The sequence below is a fragment of the Oncorhynchus mykiss genome, chromosome 11, assembly GCF_013265735.2.
Source record: "Oncorhynchus mykiss isolate Arlee chromosome 11, USDA_OmykA_1.1, whole genome shotgun sequence".
Lineage (NCBI taxonomy): Eukaryota > Metazoa > Chordata > Actinopteri > Salmoniformes > Salmonidae > Oncorhynchus > Oncorhynchus mykiss.
Window position 1 is genome coordinate 41171544 of NC_048575.1, and position 20898 is coordinate 41192441.

General features: G+C 42.0%; 3 protein-coding genes across 5 annotated transcripts; 2 read left to right on the forward strand and 1 right to left on the reverse strand.

Annotated features, from left to right (window-relative positions):
* The first annotated feature begins 590 nt into the window (after positions 1 to 590).
* lysmd3 (LysM, putative peptidoglycan-binding, domain containing 3) lies at positions 591 to 4593 on the forward strand. The gene is made up of 3 exons (XM_021620882.2): positions 591 to 770; positions 2740 to 3003; positions 3148 to 4593. The coding sequence occupies exons 2-3, from the start codon at positions 2746 to 2748 to the stop codon at positions 3826 to 3828; spliced, it is 939 nt and encodes a 312-aa protein (XP_021476557.2). The 5' UTR covers positions 591 to 770; positions 2740 to 2745; the 3' UTR covers positions 3829 to 4593.
* polr3g (polymerase (RNA) III (DNA directed) polypeptide G) lies at positions 4459 to 14198 on the reverse strand. 3 transcript variants are annotated; one of them, XM_021620885.2, is made up of 8 exons: positions 13379 to 13522; positions 11551 to 11706; positions 11050 to 11179; positions 10552 to 10614; positions 9434 to 9493; positions 9260 to 9327; positions 8896 to 9015; positions 4459 to 4981 (listed from the first exon to the last, which is right to left on the reverse strand). In XM_021620885.2, exons 2-8 carry the CDS (start codon positions 11662 to 11664, stop codon positions 4892 to 4894), a joined length of 645 nt encoding a protein of 214 aa, XP_021476560.1. In that variant the 5' UTR covers positions 11665 to 11706; positions 13379 to 13522; the 3' UTR covers positions 4459 to 4891. The 3 variants fall into 3 exon arrangements, with proteins under 3 accessions (XP_021476560.1, XP_036791374.1, XP_036791373.1); XM_036935479.1 differs by lacking the exons at positions 4459 to 4981; positions 13379 to 13522 and adding exons at positions 8032 to 8427; positions 13855 to 14198; XM_036935478.1 differs by lacking the exon at positions 4459 to 4981 and adding an exon at positions 8038 to 8427 and having other exon boundaries at positions 13379 to 13525.
* Positions 13557 to 17080, forward strand: mblac2 (metallo-beta-lactamase domain containing 2). The gene is made up of 2 exons (XM_021620884.2): positions 13557 to 14136; positions 16394 to 17080. The coding sequence occupies exons 1-2, from the start codon at positions 13695 to 13697 to the stop codon at positions 16780 to 16782; spliced, it is 831 nt and encodes a 276-aa protein (XP_021476559.1). The 5' UTR covers positions 13557 to 13694; the 3' UTR covers positions 16783 to 17080.
* The last annotated feature ends 3818 nt before the right edge of the window (positions 17081 to 20898 follow it).

The window sequence follows — 20898 nt, forward strand, 5'->3', positions numbered from 1 at the left end:
CTCTTCCTATTAATTTAATTCTGAAATGTTCACTAAGAAACTTCTAAATGTGTTCCTATAGCCTAACAGCCCCTAGTTGGCACAGTGATTGCTGCAGATCACGTTCATTAGCCTTACCTCAAAATTATCAAATTTCTCCAATTGTGGACACTTGCACTTGTTCATTTTCAGAAGAAAAATAGTTAAGTATAATTTGTAGGTGCCTAGGCCTAACACTTTAAATACCATAGATAGGAATAACTATAACAAAAATAATAGCCCTATCAATTAATGTTTTCAATTACGCTCAATAGGTTCTACTATGATAGGGGCCAAACTAATTGGACCCAATCATTGGGCCTAGCCCGTGGCATCTGATAAGGAACAGCACTTGCTCCATCTAGTGGTTTTAACTAGTTACCACAGCCACAAAGTCAAAATGGGATATATCGTAAAAATGTATGAAAACAAAAATGTGCTTTTTAATTTGAGGTTTAGGTTAGGCATAAGGTTATCAGTGTGGTTTAGGTTACCGTTAAGGTTAGGGTTAGGTTTAAAATAACTTTTTAAGACGATGAACTGTAGATGGTGGCGGGGTTTATGACTTTGTGGATTTGGTAACTAGGGACGACAATATCTAGTGGTCAATGCAAGAATTGGAGTTCCTATCCACGGACGTCATCACGTTAGTATTCTGTTGACGTGGCGTAGCTAAACAAACGAACGCCAGTAAACCGGGGGAAGAATGGATGTGGTTTAGGTCGTCGACGGAAAAGTGCTCATGTTTTCAGGTAAAGTCCGGGTGTTTCTTCGCTTATAATTTGCAAAAATGAACACGGACTTGTTCCAGCAACAATAATCGCGAATGCACTATAGATAGCTAAGACACTTAGGGTACAGATGTTAGGTAAGCTAGCTCTATGTTAGCTTGACAGGAAAGCTAGCTAACTAATAGTTAGCTAACTAGAAACCTACCTAACGTAGCTATCTGGCAGCTGCTTCAGTCAGTTGGGACAACAAAGTGTTTGATTGCGTTTTACTATGTAGTTAACTGGTGTGGTGAGCACAATGTACGTACCTAGCTAGCTGGCAAGTTGTTTTCCCGCAGATAGCTAACGTGTTAGGTTACATATGGATGGGATAGCCCATTCAAATAGACGGTAAACTTTATTAGACCTTAGGGAGGACTGCTGTAAACTGGGTATACCCCACTTGGGTTCTCAGAGAGCTAGTTTAAGGTTAGCCAGAGAGCTAGCTAGCCTTTACCTCCATGTTCCGTAACGTGCAGGTCCCATGTTTCATGAGCTGAAATAAAATATCACATAAATGTTCCATACGAACAAAACGTTTCTCTCAAACTTTGTTTACGTCCCTGTTAGTGCCAAGATAATCTATCCACCTGATATCAAGGAGCTGATTAAACAGCATGCTCATTACACAGGTGTACCTTGTGCTGGGGACAAAAGGCCACTCTAAAATGTGCAGTTTCGTCACACAACACCACAGATATCTCAAGTAGAGGGAGCATGCAATTGTCATGCTGACTGCAGGAATGTCCATTAGAGTTGTTGCCAGAAAATGTAATGTTCCACAATCCGGCTTCTTCACCTGCGGGATCGGGCTCAGGAGTATTTATTTCTTTGATGGAGCTCTTTTGTAGGGAAGAACAAATTCTAATTGACTGGGCCTGGCTCCCTAGTGGGTGGGCCTATGCCCACCCATGGCTGCACCTGTGCCGTCATGTGAAATCCAAATTAGCAAAGTCTCTGACATGGTTGCGTTTATCTTTGGTCAGTATATGAGTGATAGTGAATTTACTTTAGTATTGTTATTTTGTAGTGACGGTTATTAACTTAGCTAACTGTGACTTCTGATTAAACTTTAGCCAAAGATTTTTTATAACTAAGTTAGACCACAGCCTGTCGTTTCCAATTAGTCATAGTGGGCAGAACCAAGCACAAGCTAGCGTGATCCTATTGGCGCGTTCTAGTAAACATTTGCATATTTCCGTTAGGGAACTCCTACTTTGAAGTGGCAATAACTCAAATTGCCTTTGCACTCCTAAACAACGCAATTTTTAAAAAAATTAAAAAACTTTGTCCACTCTGTTCAGAACATATTTTAGTTTTGGGAACAGAAAACTATTGAGATTAAATGTTTCATTGAGAATTTGTTCCATTTTCTCCCACTGCTGGCCAATGGGCTTCCTCTCACTGCCATATTTGGTAGTGAGTGGAAAGGCAGAATGGATGCTTCACATTTATACGTCCTGTGAAATGTCTCATTGTTCTGTGCTTTGGCCCTCTGAACGTTAGCCAAAGTTTATCTAGATGTTATCTGACAAAAAGCTGTCACATCAGCAGCTTATGTTCCTCTCTGATTGTCAAATGGTTTCCAAATGACAACGTTATATAAACAAGGAGCTTCAGTACACTGCAGTCTCCCAGGCATCAATCTTATCAGTCAGTACCACTGACTAAACCTACAAGACTGATGGACTTTAATCACCCCTATGAGGATCATTCAACTGGAAGAGTTGGACTGAATGCTCTGTGCTTCACATGCAAGATACATTTACTATTGCACGTTTTGAAGTATGTAAGATCTTGTCTATATTGAATGTAAATGAATGTAGGCTAACTAGCTAGGTGTACCTTAAAAAAACAAGGTGATATAATATACTTTGGTAATGCATCTGAAACTTGTAACTGAAGCTGTTGTATAGCTTTCAATAACAATGTCTCGCTCCTCTCTTTGAAGTGAAAAATGACTGGGAGAAGCCAGCACTATGGTTTCCAGTCAGCCACGACGATGCAGCCTGCCAATGGAGGACATGCCTACCTATTTGGGAACAGCGCTGAGAACGATCTTGCTGAGGAGGATGGAGAGAGCTACGAGCTGCGCACCCGAGGCCGGGACCGGAGGAGCACCTCCAGGGAGAAGTCAGACGACATTATCCACCTGGTCCGAGACATTAAAGAAGGGGACACTCTGAATAGCTTCTCCCTGCAGTACCACTGCTCAGTAAGTCAACCTTAATCCCGGTCTTACTCTCTAATGACAAGCCCTTTCAGACAGACCGGACATGTAGCTTTGACTTCTCACTACTTTTTTGCAACACATAAGTAAAGTCAACTCCTTTGTTATGTATCTGTCTGTGTATCATAGGTAGCAGACATCAAGAGGGCCAACAACCTGTTGACAGAGCAGGACTTCTTTGCACTGAGATCCATCAAGATCCCTGTGAAACGTTTCAGCGTGCTGACAGAGACCCACAACACTGCTCCTCTCAAATCTGCTTCCCCCACAGGCCACCGACGCATCCACCAGCCCCCCATCTCCACAGAGACTTGCACAGACTCCTCCTCCTCGTCCACAGACAGTGTGGGCAGCTTCCTGCAGGAGAAGGACAAGGACATTGAGCTGCTGGTCAAGTCCACTGGCACCTCCAGAAGCAGCCTGAACGAGGTGGTCTCCTCCCTGACCCTCCAGCAGCCCTTATTACTGGGGGAGCCTGACTTCAAGCCTATCCTCAGGAAGGACCCCTACCATGGGGCAGACTGGGGCATGAGGTGGTGGATGGCGGTGGCCATCATGGTGGTGGTTGGCATCGTCACACCAGTGTTCTACCTGCTGTATTACGAGGTGCTGATGAAGGTGGACGTGAGCCATCACACCACCACGCCATTGGTCAATCCGAATGGCATGCAGAATGCCCAGATGCCTGAGCCTGTGGCAATCAATGGAGGGCCCAACTCAAGACCTCACGCTGGAAACGTACCTAAATCAGACTCACATGGACACAATGATGTGGATGACCACCTTGGCCCCAAGAAAGAGAAAACGTAGTGAGGGTGAGTCACACTTAAGGAGTGGGAGATATTTCTGAGCAGTTCTATATGGTACAAATTCTCTGAGAATAACTTTATGGGGAACAGAATCCATTGGAAAATTATGGAGGGGAATAACGGAATTTTCCGTGGACATACAGTATGTATGTTTTTTTAAAGTTTTTAAAGCACTTTTTCTTTTTGTTGCACAGAGGTACCCAACTGCTTATTGTCCCCTTTGTCAGCTAGCTGTTGGAACTGTTTCTGTAACGCTGTCTAAAGGGTTTGTGATACTTGGGATGTCCCTACCCCTTAACCCCTAAGTTACCATATGAGGTTTCAACTTTAATGGGTTGATGTCAGAGTTGGACATCCCAATGACCCTGTCTGTCTAAAGTGAGGGTTATTTTCCTGGTCAGAAAAGTACTGATTGCTGCCACTTATCAATGACAGTAATTTGAGGAATATTGGTCTTATACTTTCAGTATTGTCTAAAATGTGTTACAAATCTTGAACATTGCTTGTATATATTTTTTTGCCTGTCTAGGGAGAACTGAATTTTGACTCACAAAAACTATATTTCTACTTAGGGCATGGTGACAAAACAGGAAATGCACAATATTCCCAAACACTAGCTAGCTATATTCTAGTGAAATGTTATTTTAGTTCCTTTTCCTCATGTCCATTTCATAAAATCATGTAACAAACAGTATGTGCCTTCAACTTGTGGGACACTACAAAAGGCTGAAAAATTAGTATATTTTGAATAAATTATTGATGCTCAGACTTTGCATGTTTGTTTAATTTGTTTATACACATATTTACAAAAGAGCCACTTACAGTATTTAAACTCAAACTCACTTCAAATCACACAAGCACATCTTGATGATTCTCACATTGTAAATGTAGGTTCAAACAAAATATGTGAACTTGATGACAGTGTTAGTCATATAGCCAACAGCTATTTGGTAAACAATAAATCATGATTTGCAGGGGGAAACGCATTTGGAAGAGTGACAGTCAACATTCTTCTGGCTTTTTAAATACTGTATGCTCTTGAGATAACATCCATACAGTTGAGGTTAATATGTGGCTCCTTCATCCATGTTCTCATCACTGCCGGCACCAAAATCATCACCATCTTCAAAGTAGCTGGCAATGTAGTCATTTTCCTACAAAAAGGCAAGTGTTAATTGTGACATTCCCTTAACAAGATTGCCATTTTGTAACTGTAGTCGGCTGGTATTTTGAATACAGTAATTGCAGAATAACTGCAGTTACACATTACTGTAAACCACTTATTTTGGATGCAATATTTTCAGCATTTTGCAATTGGACTGCAATCTTTTTTAGTAAGGGTGCTATGTGCATAGGTACTGGAGCTATTACATTTGTCATTTATACTGAACAAAAATATAAAACGCAACATGTAAAGTGTTGGTCCCATGTTTCATGAGCTGAAATAAAAGGTCCCAGAAATATTCCATATGCATAAAATGCTTATTTCTCTCTTGTGGACAAATTTGTTTACATCCCTGTTAATGAGCATTTACCAAGATAATCCATCCACCTGACAGGTGTGGCATATCAAAAAGCTGATTAAACGTGCACTTTGGTAAGATTGGACATTGCTTATAACATCAGATCGAATGTAATTGATCTGGAGATGGTCTGGCTGGATGGATATCTGCCTTCCCAAAACCAAGCCGATTTTGTTGGGGGTGTGTTACATGTCGCCCTATCAAGATCTCGAAATTGTGTTGTCAAGCTAATGATTAACTGACTACCTGTTACGTGAGGGCAGCAAGAAGCCAAGGTAAGTTGCTAGCTAGCATTAAACTTAAACAATCAATCTTAACATAATCACTAGTTAACTGCACATGGTTGATGATATTACTAGTTTATCTAGCGTGTCCTGTGTTGCATATAATCAATGCAGTGCCTGTTAATTTCTCATCGAATCACAGCCTACTTCGCCAAACAGGTGATTTAACAACCGCATTCGCGAAAAAAGCACTGTCGTTGCACCAATGTGTACCTAACCGTAAACATCAATACACAAGTATGTTTTTAAACCTGCATATTTAGTTAATATTGCCTGCTAATATGAATATCTTATAACTAGGGAAATTGTGTCACTGATGTGAAATGGCTAGCTAGTTAGCGAGGTGCGCACTAATAGCGTTTCAAACGTCACTCGCTCTGAGACTTGGAGTAGTTGTTCAGCTTGCTCTGCAAGGGCTGCGGCTTTTGTGGAGCGATGGGTAACGCTGCTTCGAGGGTGGCTGTTGTCGATGTGTTTCTGGTTCGAGCCCAGGTAGGGGCGAGGAGAGGGACAGAAGCTATACTGTTACACTGAATACTAAAGTGCCTATAAGAACATCCAATAGTCAAAGGTATGAGAAATATAAATGGTATAGAGAGAAATAGTCCTATAATAACTACAACCTAAAACTTCTTACCTGGGAATATTGAAGACTCATGTTAAAAGGAACCACCAGCTTTCATATGTTCTCATGTTCTGAGCAAGGAACCTAGCTTTTTTACATTACACTTTTACTTCTCCAACACTTTTTGCATTATTTAAACCAAATTGAACATGTTTCATTATTTATGAGGCTAAATAGATTTTTATTTATGTATTATATTAAGTTAAAATAAGTGTTCATTTAGTATTGTTGTAATTGTCATTATTACAAAAAAAATGGCAGATTAATCAGCCTTTTCTGGTCCTCCAATAATCGGTATTAAAATCATAATCGGTCGACCACTGGCTTTACTCAAAGGCAGTGGAATGTCGTTAGTAGACAAAAAAAGGGCCTAGACAGCTGCCCTGGGGAAATCCTGATTCTACCTGGATTATGTTGGATAGGTTTCCATTAAAGAACACCCTCTGTGTTCTGTTAGACAGGTAACTCTTCATCCACAATATAGCAGGGGGTGTAAAGCCATGACACATACGTTTTTCCAGCAGCAGACTATGATTGATAATGTCAAAAGCTGCACTGAAGTCTAACAAAACAGCCCCCACAATCTTTATTTTCAATTTCTCTCAGCCAGTCATTTTTGTAAGTGCTGTGCTTGTTGATTGTCCTTCCCTATAAACATGCTGAAAGTCTGTTGAAGGTGAGTCCACATACTCACATAGGCAGTAGCTGCTTTCAGGAACTCAAGTGGCTGCTTGTTGATGCTAAAATGTCCCAGATTAGACCGTGTTTGGTTTACAGGAATATTTACAGTTCTGCACCCAGATATCTGACTGATTACTTTCCCCATGTTAGGGATGCACCAGATCAGGTGTTACTAATGTGTGCTTATAGTATACAGGTTCAGGAGTAATGCTAGGAAAGGTACTTTCTTGTATACTGGCGCCTCAGAATGGAATGAGTTGCCTCTACCCATAAAAACGTCATCTCTTGACAGCTTTAAAAATAAAGTAAACAGTTTGATTTCTTCTGTGCCCATTTATATGTACCCTACGACGTAACCACAATGAGATAGATGTTCTTCGTTTTTATGTTTTATTATCATCATCATCTCGCCGCCATACTGTGTTCAACCGTGTCTGATCTTGCCTAGCCATCTTGTCTCAAGAGGACACAGTGGAAATAAGTCCCAGACTTTGTGTGTTATCCTTGATGATTTTACTCATGTGCATGTATGGCTTTTAAGTTTTATGTGTGCTTGTTCTTTTTTAAAAATGGTTGAATTATTAAACTATTATTGTTTTATTAAACTAAAACAAGTTGTGCTGGCCACTAAAATGTGCAGTTTTGTAAAACAACAATGCCACAGATGTCTAAAGTTGAGGGAGCTTGCAGTTGGCATGCTGACTGCAGGCTGACTGCAGGAATATCCACCAGAGCTGTTGCTAGAGAATGTAATGTTGATTTCAGAGATTTTGTCAGTACGTCCACACAACAGCAGACCTTGTGTAACCACGCCAGTCCAGGAACTTCACATCCGGCTTCTTCTGAGACCAGCCACCCTGACAGCTGATAAAACTGTGGGTTTGCAGAACCTAATAATTTCTGCACAAACAGTCAGGAACTGTCTCAGGGAAGCTCATCTGCGTGTTCATTGTCCTCACCAGGGTCTTGACCCAACTGCAGATTGGTGTCGTAACCGACTTCAGTGGGCAAATGCTCACCTTCAATGGCCACTGGCATGCTGGAGAAGTGTGTTGTTCATGGATGAATCCCGGTTTCAACTGTACCGGGCAGATGGCAGACAGTGTGTATGGCATTGTGCAGGCGAACAGTTTGATGTCAACATTGTAACATAATGCCTCATGGTGGGGTAATGGTTTGGGCAAGCATAAGCTACGGACAACGAACACAATTGCATTTTATCTATGGAAATTTTAATGTACAGAGATACCGTGACGAGATCCCGAGGCCTACTGTCATGCTATTCATTCGCCGCCATCACCTCATGTTTCAGCATCATAATGCAAGGCCCCATGTCGCAAGGATCTGTACACAATTCCTGGTCTCAATCCTTCCATGGCCTGCATGCTCACCAGACATGTCAACCATGGCGCATGTTTGGGATACTGTGGATTGATGTGTACGACAGCGTGTTCCAGTTCCCACCAATGTCCAGCAACGTCACACAGCTATTGAAGAGGAGTGGGACAAAAATTTCACCTGCCACAAAAAATTTCACCTGCCACATCAAGTCTATGCGAAGGAGATGTGTCGCGCGACATTGGGCAAATGGTGGTACACATACATATCTGTATTCCCAGTCATGTGAAATGCATAGATTAGGGCCTAATTCATTTATTTCAATTGACTGATTTCCTTATGAACTGTAACTCTAAAATGTTTTTAAATTGTTGCATGTTCCGTTTCTATTTTTGTCCCGTGTATATTGCGTATTGTGACCTTCAGACATTACATACACGTGTCATTTATCATCGGAGATGTCTCAATACCAAGTTGATTGTATGGGAAGTGTGTCAGCGAACAACTTGAAGTACAATACATTGTGTGATAGAAGTTGACTAAGGATGATTTAGATCCAAATTTGGCTTTATATTACAACTAGGGGAAGTCGGGGGTGTGGGTGGGTGGGGGGTTACCTCTTCTAATTCCTCCTCCTCCAACTCCTCTCCTTCAATTTCTTCCTCCTCTCCTTCCTCTGTAGTTTTCTTTTCTTCTTTCTCCTCATCTGACTTTACATCATCTTTCTTTTCCAGTTCCTGAAGAAATAGCCATTTTGTATGATTATCCAGACATACAAACAGCTTTCACACATAAAACATATGATGGGCATGTTCATTTTTGAATCATTATTCAAGTCAATGTTATCAGGCTATTAGAATGTCAAATCTGAATGTACAGATAATCCCAACTAGTCCCAACCCCTCCAGAGATTGCTTGTTTTAAAATAATAAATCAATTTAGAAGAAGTGAGAAGGAATAAAGGTGATGAAAGTGACTTACATCTAATTTACTGAGTACATCTGCTTTTTCTTTGCTTGACACCTTTATGGGTTTCTTCTTTGCGCCTACTAATATTACGTTCATTAGGAAATATAGATATTAGCTAAATCATAATGACATAATTGTAATATAAAAAAATATATGTTTGATTATCACTACACAATCTTTAAGTACCTGGTTTTACATTCAACTTTTTCTTTTGAGGCATCAGCTCTTTTGGAAAAAGCTGCCAGTCTGTAATGACAAACAAGTGAGAAGTTATATTAAAATAAAATGTATAATATTGGAAATCAGACTCAGGTTTTGTTTACGTTATTTATTTCCACAATGAGGTAACAAATTGTGAAAATGTTGATTGGGAGAGACGAAGGTCGAAAGCCATGCGTCCTCCCTTTTAGTGCAAGAGCTATTTTTTATTTTTCTTACCCCCTTTTCGTGGTATCCAATTGTTAGTAATTACTATCTTGTCTCATCGCTACAACTCCCGTACGGGCTCAGGAGAAGACGAAGGTCGAAAGCCATGCGTCCTCCGAAACACAACCCAACCAAGCTGCTTCTTAACACAGCGCGCATCCAACCCGAAGGAAGGAAACACCGTGCACCGGGTTACCTTGGCTAGCATGCACTGCGCCCGGGCCCACCACAGGAGTCGCTGGTGCGCAATGAGACAAGGATATCCCTACCGGCCAAACCCTCCCTAACCCGGACGACGCTAGGCCAATTGTGCGTCGCCCCACGGACCTCCCGGTCGCGGCCGGCTGCGACAAAGCCTGGGTGCGAACCCAGAGTCTCTGGTGGCACAGCTAGCGCTGCGATGCAGTGCCCTAGACCACTGCGCAACCTGGGAGGCCAGTGCAAGAGCTTTTTGAATAAAAATAGTTTTTGGCCCACAGATCAATCTGATCTGATAATTCTGACCAATTCTGCATATGTATCCTCTGGAGCGCTACCCTCCCAGTTGTAACTAACCTGATTCAGCTTTTAAACTAGCTAATTATTAGAATCAGGTACGCTAGATGAGGGTTGGAGTGTAAACCTACAGTACGATAGCACTCCAGGAACAGGTTTGGAGAACCCTGCTCTAGAAAATCCCAGCTGCCAATCAGCACTGGATGTAAATATTTTTAAACTATCAACTCGCCCAAACGATCAGACTGAGCAGTTCAATAGCAAAAGGCGGCTAAGGGAAATAAATTACAAAAAAATATATAAACAGTGATGATTTTAAAAAACTATTTACAAAAAGACTGCATGGGGACTTTAATCTGATAATGACCAAATTGACCAATTACCTGGAGTCCACTCCTCATCCAACATGTTTTGCCTCTGATACCTCTCCTTGTATCTTTCCACATCTATTTGATATGTAAACAGTAAAGGTTATGCATGGATACTCAGACAAACGAAACACTCAATTAAGTCAGCAAGCACATTTTGTATCTGCTGGAAATATCTCTTAAATACTTATTTCTCCCGTAGTACATTGAGCATATGACCAAGTGAACTCAAACATACAGATAAAGCAGTCATATCCACTATACATCAATAAGCTATGGTAAGGCGGCACTTGATACGGATACATCATCTTACCCCAGAAAATAATGTGCTCTAAATCCAAGCTTAGTCAGGCCAGGAATTTCTAACTCAATATTCTCTCCTAGATCAGCTTCTCTGTCTCCAGATAAGGTATGGTTAAATGGCTAATTTCCTGGGTGTTACATTACCTCACCTCATGCCATTGTCTTAATGGATGAGATACACTCACCATTGCTGATAATGCACGCTCTCACCTCCTTTCCCAGCCAAAGGCTTGATGTTGTGGGGTAGTAGTCTCATGGTTCCCCTTATCTCCTGTTTCAGGGCTAGCATGTAGTCCTCATCTTCTCCCTCTTTCAAGGGCACAGGCTTGAACTCCACATCCTGAATGGGGAAAATAACTGCTGACGTGCCCTTGAGCAAGGCACTTAACCCTAATTGCTCCTGTAAGTCCCCCTGGATAAGAGCGTGTGCTAAATCAGTGTCTCGCAACTCTAGTCCTCCAGTAACCCCCAACAAGCACACTTGACTTAACAAATCATCAAGCAGTTGAATCATGAGAATCATGAGAGTTTTTCTGGGGCTCCAACTGAAATGTGTGCTCTTGGTGGTACTGGAGGACTGGAGTTGGGAAACACTGTGCTAAATGACGTATATGTACTATAAAGCCCATTCCTCCCAAGACAATGTCACTTACTGGTCCAGGAAACAGAGACCATAAGCCCGGTAAATGCAGTCAGTATAGTACTACTCACTGGATACAGCTTGTTGGGCCCCTCTCTGGTCTGAGGCATATTCCCCCTGCTGAGGCCCAGGGATTCTATGTTGAAGCTGAAGGCAGCTATACCACGGCCTTTACCACCAGCCATGTCTGCACTATGAGTGGGCTGCTGCTTCCAACACGCGATTACCTATATTAGAGGACATAGTGATGTTCACATTCTCATGCACACATGCCCCCTCAGATGTCCTGTAAAAATGTTTTATACATATGAACTTTTTTGCTTGTTTCGCTGTAATACTACTAGCCACCTAGCAATTTTATGAAGTTGGCTTGAGCTAGCCCAGATTGGGAACCTATTTCCTAACCTCATAACTAGCTACCAAGAAGCTAGCTGCTTTTAGAAATGATAGTATTTACACACTAGCATCGCTAGGAAGTAGCTTGCAAAAAGAAAAGAAAAACATCTAATATAAAATAAATTAAAGACTTTCCAAACGTGGGTCTGTTTGTAAGCCCATATATATATATATATATATATGCGCTCCCTGTATATAGCAATGTTATTTTTTACTCGTTTTTCACCGTGTCTTTATTCCGGGTGCCACTATTTCTATTTTTTTAACCCCGCATTGTTGGAAAAGGACACCCGTTGTTTACGAAGCATGGGACAATACCATTTTTTAAAATTTGATTTGTAGAACCACTTCCTCTCTGCTTATGTCAAAATGAAAATGCTTCACATGTGCCATACCTGCAACAACAAAAAAGCTATTAGTTGTGGGGGGCTTTTATTTTGCCATGAGGTAAGCAGAGGAACTGACCTTGCTGAGTAACTGCATGAGTCTACAACAGACCCACGTTTGGAAATTCTGTTTAATTATGTTCCATTAGATGTATTTATTTATACATTTGGAAAGTTTACCGGAAAATTGTGTTTCCATCAGGCCTGACAAAAATACATTATTTTTTTTTAATCCGACATTAACTTTACTCGCATAAAAAGATTGGATGTCAACCTGGTAAATGGTGTCAGCTGTCAATGCATCACTAACTATGTTTCCATCCAACACTTTCATCCCCATGAATTACCTGATGTATGAGCAAACTAACGCTGGATGGAAACATTAAATACCGGTACAAGTTTATAAATGCTGACAATTGTCATTCGACATGGTGGGATCTTTTTGTGTCGGTAAAATTAATTATGCGAGAAATGGTGGTGGAAACGCCTTTACGCAAATATTGATATCATAACCATCATATCGAAGTACACTTGGAGTCATGCGATGATGATTATGTTGTGTAGTCCTCCCACTATGACTCGGGAAAGTAAGCAGTTTTTAGGCTACAGATGAAATACATTGATGCATTTCACAGGGTGGTGAATGTGCAAGGTGATGCACGAGGGTCATTTTCTGGTGACATGTTCATCGATGCTTGCCTGCCGTTTGACAAATACAAATAATATCGTTGATCCACAATACTCTCATAATGTAGCCTACCAGCACTGTTCTGCGAGCTGTTGGCCTGATAGAGCACATGTGTAAAGACCAGAGTGGGCACATTTGCTATATAACGCAACGGTATTATGACAACCATCAGTAGAGTTGAAAAATATTTGAAATCGCGAAAGTCAGTTTGATGGAAACAAATCTCTGGTGGGAAAATGCGCGTATTGTTTTAGGCAGATTTTTGAATATTCGCCTGAAAAAAGCTGTCACAAATAGCTACAGTCAGCCCATATTGTGAATATCCACTGCATGTTGGTTATTTTTTTTCGGTTGAACTAGAATAGCGTGTTCTGTGTGGGTGAAATCAAATAGTCGAATGTCATGGAGTTAAAAGTAGGACCTAATTACCACGCCACTGGTGAATTGTAGGTCCTCGTCTTTCTCCTTTGCGCACAGCTGTTACTTTGTAGCGATGCATACATTGGGCATTATTTATATGACGACATGGGTAGGTGTGTTCTAGCCAATAGCTTTTGGTTTTCACAGTGCCGTCATACATCTATCAGTCCAGTCAACATGCGTTCCTCCCACAAGGGTGTGTCCGGTGGCCACCATTATTTTTGGGTATTAAAATCTTAGACACTCAAATACAGCGATATTACATGTGTGTAGCAGAACGGCAATTGACTGCAGCTTTTACGCGTCGCCAAGTGCATGACCTGGCATGTCTGCCACGGACTGGTACGCGCATAAATCCCTCGGAGAAGGACTATATTGGATCCAGGAGAAGTTTTTCGAATCGTCAAACAGAGCTAATATTTGGCTCCTCCGAGGATCTCACCAAGACGTAGTGATAGACACAGGCTTGGGTTTGAGGAGCTTACCTGACTACATTAACTCCAAAGGTCTGCTTGGAGACGACCCGCAGCGAAAGAACCCCCTTTTGGCTATCGCCACCCACGCCCACTTCGACCACTCAGGTGGTCTGCATCAGTTCCAACAGGTCGGGGTCCACAGTGCAGAGGTCGATGCGCTGGCTAACGGAGACAACTTCGAGACGGTCACCTGGCTGTCGGATAGAGAGATAGTCCAGGCTCCCTGGCCGGGATGGAGGGCCAGGCAATACAGAGTCAAAGCTGTACAACCAACACATATACTACAAGAAGGTAAGAACCAAACATTCTATAGAGATACCAATGTGGTGGCATAATTGTTAACAGAAATCTAGAAGACCATTTGCTGTATGATGTTGAGATAAGGATATGGTCAATATGAATGTAATAACACAGCCCTTTAAGGATGTGTCTGCAACCCTTGTTACAGACTTTGCGTTGGAATACACTTTCACATTAGGCTGCATCCCAAGGGAAATTTATACTGCAGAGACTTGGCAGAGCACCAACACTGACCTCCCATCACGCACGCGCACACACAACTGCATTACCCCTCCCTTTTTTTGTATTCCATCATACACTCTCAATAGAAGTCAGAGCGTTAAAAATCTGACTGCGCATTCTTGAGATGAGGTTCCACACCCTAAATAAGTCTGACTCATTTACATGAACTGTACAATGTTGTTGCTTATTTTATTTAACATTTATTTAACTAGGCAAGTCAGTTAAGAACACATTTATTTATTTACAATGACGGCATGCCCCGGCCAAACCCTAACAACGCTGGGCCAAATGTGCGCCCGTCCTATGGGACTCCCAATCACGGCCGGTTGTGACACAGCCTGGAATTGAACCAGGGTCTGTGGTGATGCCTCTAGCACTGAGATGCAGTGCCTTAGACAGCTGCACCACTCAAGAGCCCTTATAATGGGTCCCATAGGAAAGAACTGGATAGGTGCAGTGACGTGTTGATTTTACAGTCAGCATAGTAGTACGGTACCCCTAGAGAAAAGTAGGGTTAAGTGCCTTGCTCAAGGGCACGTCGGCAGATTTTTTCACCTTGTCAGCTCAGGTATTTGAACCAGTGACTTTTCGGTTACTGGCCCAATGCTCTAACCACTAGGTTAGAAAGACCAGGAAGGTTTTCCAATGGCTCGCAAAAAGGGCACCTATTGGTAGATGGGTAAAATGAACAAAAACAGACATTGAATATCCTTTTTAGCACTTTAGAGATATTAATTACAATGTGGATGGTTTACCAATACACCCAGCCACTACAAAGATACAAGAGTCCTCCCTAACTCAGTTGACGGAGAGGAAGGAAACCGCTCAGTGATTTCACAATGAGGCCAATGGTGATTTTAAACGAGTTACAGAGTTAAATGGCTGTGATAGGAGAACTGAGGATGGATCAACAATATTGCAGTTACTACACAATACTAACCTAAATGACAAAGTGAAAAGAAGGAAGCCTGTACAGAATAAAAATATTCCAAAACATGCATCCTGTAATACTGCAAAAAAAAAGGAATTTTTTAAAACTTTTTGTCCTGAATATAAAGCATTATGTTTGGGGCAAATCCAACACAACACATAACTGGGTACCACTTTTCATATTTTCAAGCATGGTGATGGCTGCATCATGTTATGGATATACTTGTCATTGGCAAGGACTAGGGAGTTGTTTTTGTTGAAAAATATAAACGGAATAGAGCTCAGCACAGGCAAAGTCTTAGAGGAAAACCTGGTTCAGTGTGATTTCCAACAGACACTTACCAAGACGACGTTGAATGTTCCTGAGTGTCCTATAGTTACAGTTTTGACTTGAAAATGGCTGTCTAGCAATGATCAATAACCAACTTGGCAGAGCTTGAAGAATGAAAAAAATAATAATGGGTAAATATTGTACAATCCAGGTTTGCAAAACTCTTAGAGACTTACTCAAATACGCACAGCTGTAATCACTGCCAAAAGTGATATTAACATGTATTGACTCAGGGGGTTGAATACTTATGTTTTATTTTCCATTAATAATTTAAAAAGAATGTAATCCCACATTATAATACTACAAAATGTGGAAAAAGTCAAGTGGTGTGAATACTTTCTGAAGACACTGTAGATGCTATTTTCATTCTCAGCTGATGACTTTGATGGATTTTATTTTAGCCAAGGAAATACAGCAGACGAGACCCGGCCATACTGAATTACGACAGAGCCTGAAAGGGAGAATGTACACATTCAATCCCATCCACAGAGATCAGACCACAACACAAGTTATATTCTTGCTTTGAAGACACACACGCACTCCTGATCCATATTCTTAATTATGGCAGATATTTGGTCCGTCTTGTCACATTTTCATGCATTGCCGCACACTTAAAAAAGTTGGCTCAAACTCCCCCATCCGATCCCTGTGTAATCTGAGCACTAGTCAATACACTTCTGCTGCGTCAGTGCTGCAATGCAGTTGGAATATCTTATTGCTCAATGTGTCTGTTTTCCCCACCTTTCTCTCCTCATTCTCCCTCAGGTGATGTCATCAACCTGGGTGACAGGCAGCTGACGGTGCTGCACATGCCCGGCCACTCCCGGGGCAGCATCTGCTTGCACGATGGCGACAACAAGATGCTGTTCAGCGGGGACGTAGTCTACGACGGAGCCATGATCGACTGGCTGCCCACTAGCCAGGTCAGCGACTACATCAGCAGCTGTGAGCGCCTGGTGGGGCTGGTGGACAGCGAGCAGGTGGACCAGGTAATGCCGGGACACTATCACACATTTGGCGCGAAGCAGCTCCACCGCATTGCCTCGGGGTACATCGATAAAGCTGGCACCTGCCCGGCACGCTTCTCCACGTTCGCCTGGAGGACCTTGGCTGGATTGGCGTTACGGGCCTCCAACACACGGGGCATCTGCTAGCCAAGAGACAGGCTAGCATTTAGAGTCGCACAGGTAGACTGGGGATATGCGGGAGATAATTTACCCCCTCAATGATCAGGAATTCTTTGTACTGTCAATCAGAAACTGCTGTGATCCAATGTATGTTATTTTACATCATTAATTAAAATGCCCCCACGCTTTACATCAGGCTGATTGACAGAAAATCAAGATTCCCATCATTATGGGATGCATTCAAGACTGGAAAATGAATATATACACTGCTCAAAAAAATAAAGGGAACACTAAAATAACACATCCTAGATCTGAATGAATGAAATATTATATATATTATAATATAATATAGTATTTAATATTAAATATTAAATACTTTTTTCTTTACATAGTTGAATGTGCTGACAACAAAATCACACAAATTATCAATGGAAATCAAATTTATCAACCCATGGAGGTCTGGATTTGAAGTCACACTCAAAATTAAAGTGGAAAACCACACTACAGGCTGATCCATCTTTGATGTAATGTCCTTAAAACAAGTCAAAATGAGGCTCAGTAGTGTGTGTGGCCTCCACGTGCCTGTATGACCTCCCTAAAACGCATGGGCATGCTCCTGATGAGGTGGTGGATGGTCTCCTGAGGGATCTCCTCCCAGACCTGGACTAAAGCATCCGCCAACTCCTGGACAGTCTGTTGGTGGATGGAGCGAGACATGATGTCCCAGATGTGCTCAATTGGATTCAGGTCTGGGGAACGGGCAGGCCAGTCCATAGCATCAATGCCTTCCTCTTGCAGGAACTGCTGACACACTCCAGCCACATGAGGTCTAGCATTGTCTTGCATTAGGAGGAACCCAGGGCCAACCGCACCAGCATATGGTCTCACAAGGGGTCTGAGGATCTCATCTCGGGATCTCGGTACCTAATGGCAGTCAGGCTACCTCTGGCGAGCACATGGAGGGCTGTGTGGCCCCCCAAAGAAATGCCACCCCACACCATGACTGACCCACCACCAAACCAGTCATGCTGGAGGATGTTGCAGGCAGCAGAACGTTCTCCACGGCGTCTCCGGACTCTGTCACATGTGCTCAGTGTGAACCTGCTTTCATCTGTGAAGAGCACAGGGCGCCAGTGGCGAATTTGCCAATCTTGGTGTTCTCTGGCAAATGCCAAACGTCCTGCACGGTGTTGGGCTGTAAGCACAACCCCCACCTGTGGATATCGGACGCACATACCACCCTCATGGAGTCTGTTTCTGACCGTTTGAGCAGACACATGCACATTTGTGGCCTGCTGGAGGTCATTTTTCAGGGCTCTGGCAGTGTTCCTCCTTGCACAAAGGCGGTGGTAGCGGTCCTGCTGCTGGGTTGTTGTCCTCCTACAGCCTCCTCCACATCTCCTGATGTACTGGCCTGTCTCCTGGTAGCGCCTCCATGCTCTGGACACTACGCTGACAGACACAGCAAACCTTCTTGCCACAGCTCGCATTGATGTGCCATCCTGGATGAGCTGCATTACCTGAGCCACTTGTGTGGGTTGTAGACTCCATCTCATGCTACCACTAGAGTGAAAGCACCGCCAGCATTCAAAAGTGACCAAAACATCAGCCAGGAAGCATAGGAACTGAGAATTGGTCTGTGGTCACCACCTGCAGAACCATTCCTTTATTGGGGGTGTCTTGCTAATTGCCTATAATTTCCACCTGTTGTCTATTCCATTTGCACAACAGCATGTGAAATTTATTGTCAATCAGTGTTGCTTCCTAAGTGGACAGTTTGATTTCACAGAAGTGTGATTGACTTGGAGTTACATTGTGTTTAAGTGTTCCCTTTATTTTTTTGAGCAGTGTATATATATATTTTAATATAATATTAAGAATATGACAAGTTGTGTGATTGTTGGAATGTGCTTTCACGTTAGGCAGCATCTCTTATGGCGGTGTTTCTCTACCCCAGTACTCAGTTGCATATTTTTGTATTTGCCCAGCTGGGATAACTAATGAAGAGCTAGATGGTTAGTTGTCGAGTCAAACATGCAACCTTAAGGAGGCTCTTGGATCAGAGATGAGTAACACTGCCATAGGGGAAATAAGGTGACAGGCAGCACACCACCTACTGACCTCAACACAGACAGAAAGAGAGAGAGCGACAGAGACATTCACACACACAGAGCATGACCGTCTATATCTTTGTAACCTCGTCCCCAGGCTAACAGAGAGAGAAAGGCGGCTGGTGGATGAGACTATATATTTTGCAACACTGCATAAAGCCATCACATTCCTGAAATGAGACATTCCAGTTACTATGTTGCTTTTTATTTTACTTTCAACACTGAGGAAAATGACATTTTCAACAGCACAAATTCCCATTGAAAGATTCATGTGATAGTTTGGCTGCAAATACCAATTCTGTGCCCTTCCACACTCCACTCCACTCCACGTCATAGATTTAACAATGGTGGAAAATCCCTCTAGTGAATGATTTCACTAATCCAATGATTTTAAATTCATGACTGGAAGTGCACAGTTTGGGAGACGGGTGGAGAATTGGCACGCAGGCTTGGATCCTGTGTGCAGAGAATGACAAGGATAACTGGGTCACCAATGGCTCTTGCAGTACATTGTCTGAATAGCTGAAATACGCTACAGCAGTTTTCAACTTTAAATGGATAAAATATTCATTCAGTCCCTAAACTATGAAACAGAACATTGCGTTGGCATGCACTATGTCTGCATACATTTTGGGTCAACTGACAAGAGTTTAACGGGGTAGGCCATCATTGTAAATAAGAATTTGTTCTTAATTAACTGACTTGCCTAGTTAAATAAAGGTTTAAAAAAAAACCGAAGTGTCTGTCTAACTCGGCCCGATTTGTTATTAATCCTTTGCCTACATCACAGCATCTTTTATTTCCAGTTCTGATTATGCATGTGATTTGAGGTAAGGTAAAGGAAACAAGGTAATTAAATGGAACGATAATGTAGTGCCCATCCCTGCAAGTTAAAAGGCCATAATTTCAATTCTGCATAACAGCACAGCATTTTATAAACTTTACATGTTGATATGCTTCCATATGACTGGTTTCACATTTGTCTCCAGACATTAGAAGGTAAATATATATATTTTTACAATTCCCTTAACCAAACAGATTAGTCATTTACTTAGCTCTTATGAAGTTGTAAATTACAGTGCATGGAGATTGATGTTATATCTATCAGGGTGGGAAAAGTAGATGCTTTTCCACTTGGAACTGGTAGATTCACTCAAACTTACTCATGGTTTACTATAACGTAAAGGTGATGGAATTATGTCAGTCAGAATACAGCGTCTCTGTAGACACACCCCGGCCACACCTTCATTTATTCATCTCCACCTCAAACTAATAGGTGAATAGCATGCTATTCTCATGCTTAAGTTCAAGGTCAGTAGTGGTTTCTTTGCAGCAATTAGACCACGAAGGCCTGATTCATGCTGTCTCCTCTGAACAGTTGAGATGTGTCAGGTACTTGAACTCTGAAACCACTACTAGGGCTGTTCAATGTTGGACCTGGATGGCTCTCATTATAAAATCAGGGACTGATACAGACCTGGGACACCAGGTGAGTGCAATTAACTACCAGGTAGAAACAAAAACCACAAGTGTTTCAGTCATCCAGGAACGGAATTGAACAGCCCTGCTCTAGTTCTCCTCTACATATCAAATGATACTCTATCATTTCCACTAACATGAGACAGACATGACAAGAAAACAATGGCTGTTCTAAATTGACAAATCATTTATTATCGTTATGTTACATTTTTAAACACAGGACACTTGCATGGTTAACATTTAATGTTATCTACCGGATGCAGTCATAGATCTGAAATCGGCTGTTAAAGTAATATCAATAGAGCTGTATTTATAACAAAATCAATAATGTAAAATATATTTTAACAAAAAGGAGAAAGGAGTTTTGTTAACTTACAAAAAAACTTTACAGTAACAAATGCCACTTTGAAGCATTTACAGTTGTTTTAATGAGAAACTGAGTGAGCCAGCTGTGAGCCCTTGGAACACAGTAACATATCATAGCCTACAGTCCATCATAAACAAAGAGACATGGAGGGATTGATAGGCTTAAATGCATAGACCAGGGGGGCCA

Excerpts from the sequence above, each read along its gene's own strand:
- lysmd3 (XM_021620882.2), top strand. The coding sequence starts at position 2,746 with ATGACTGGGAGAAGCCAGCACTATGGTTTCCAGTCAGCCACGACGATG. Across the intron at positions 3,004-3,147 it reads CCCTGCAGTACCACTGCTCA|GTAGCAGACATCAAGAGGGC; the intron begins GTAAGTCAACCT and ends TGTGTATCATAG.
- polr3g (XM_036935479.1), bottom strand. The coding sequence starts at position 11,664 with ATGGCTGGTGGTAAAGGCCGTGGTATAGCTGCCTTCAGCTTCAACATA. Across the intron at positions 10,615-11,049 it reads GCCTTTGGCTGGGAAAGGAG|ATGTGGAAAGATACAAGGAG; the intron begins GTGAGAGCGTGC and ends CATATCAAATAG. Across the intron at positions 9,328-9,433 it reads AAAGTTGAATGTAAAACCAG|TAGGCGCAAAGAAGAAACCC; the intron begins GTACTTAAAGAT and ends ACGTAATATTAG.
- mblac2 (XM_021620884.2), top strand. The coding sequence starts at position 13,695 with ATGTCTGCCACGGACTGGTACGCGCATAAATCCCTCGGAGAAGGACTA. Across the intron at positions 14,137-16,393 it reads AACACATATACTACAAGAAG|GTGATGTCATCAACCTGGGT; the intron begins GTAAGAACCAAA and ends ATTCTCCCTCAG.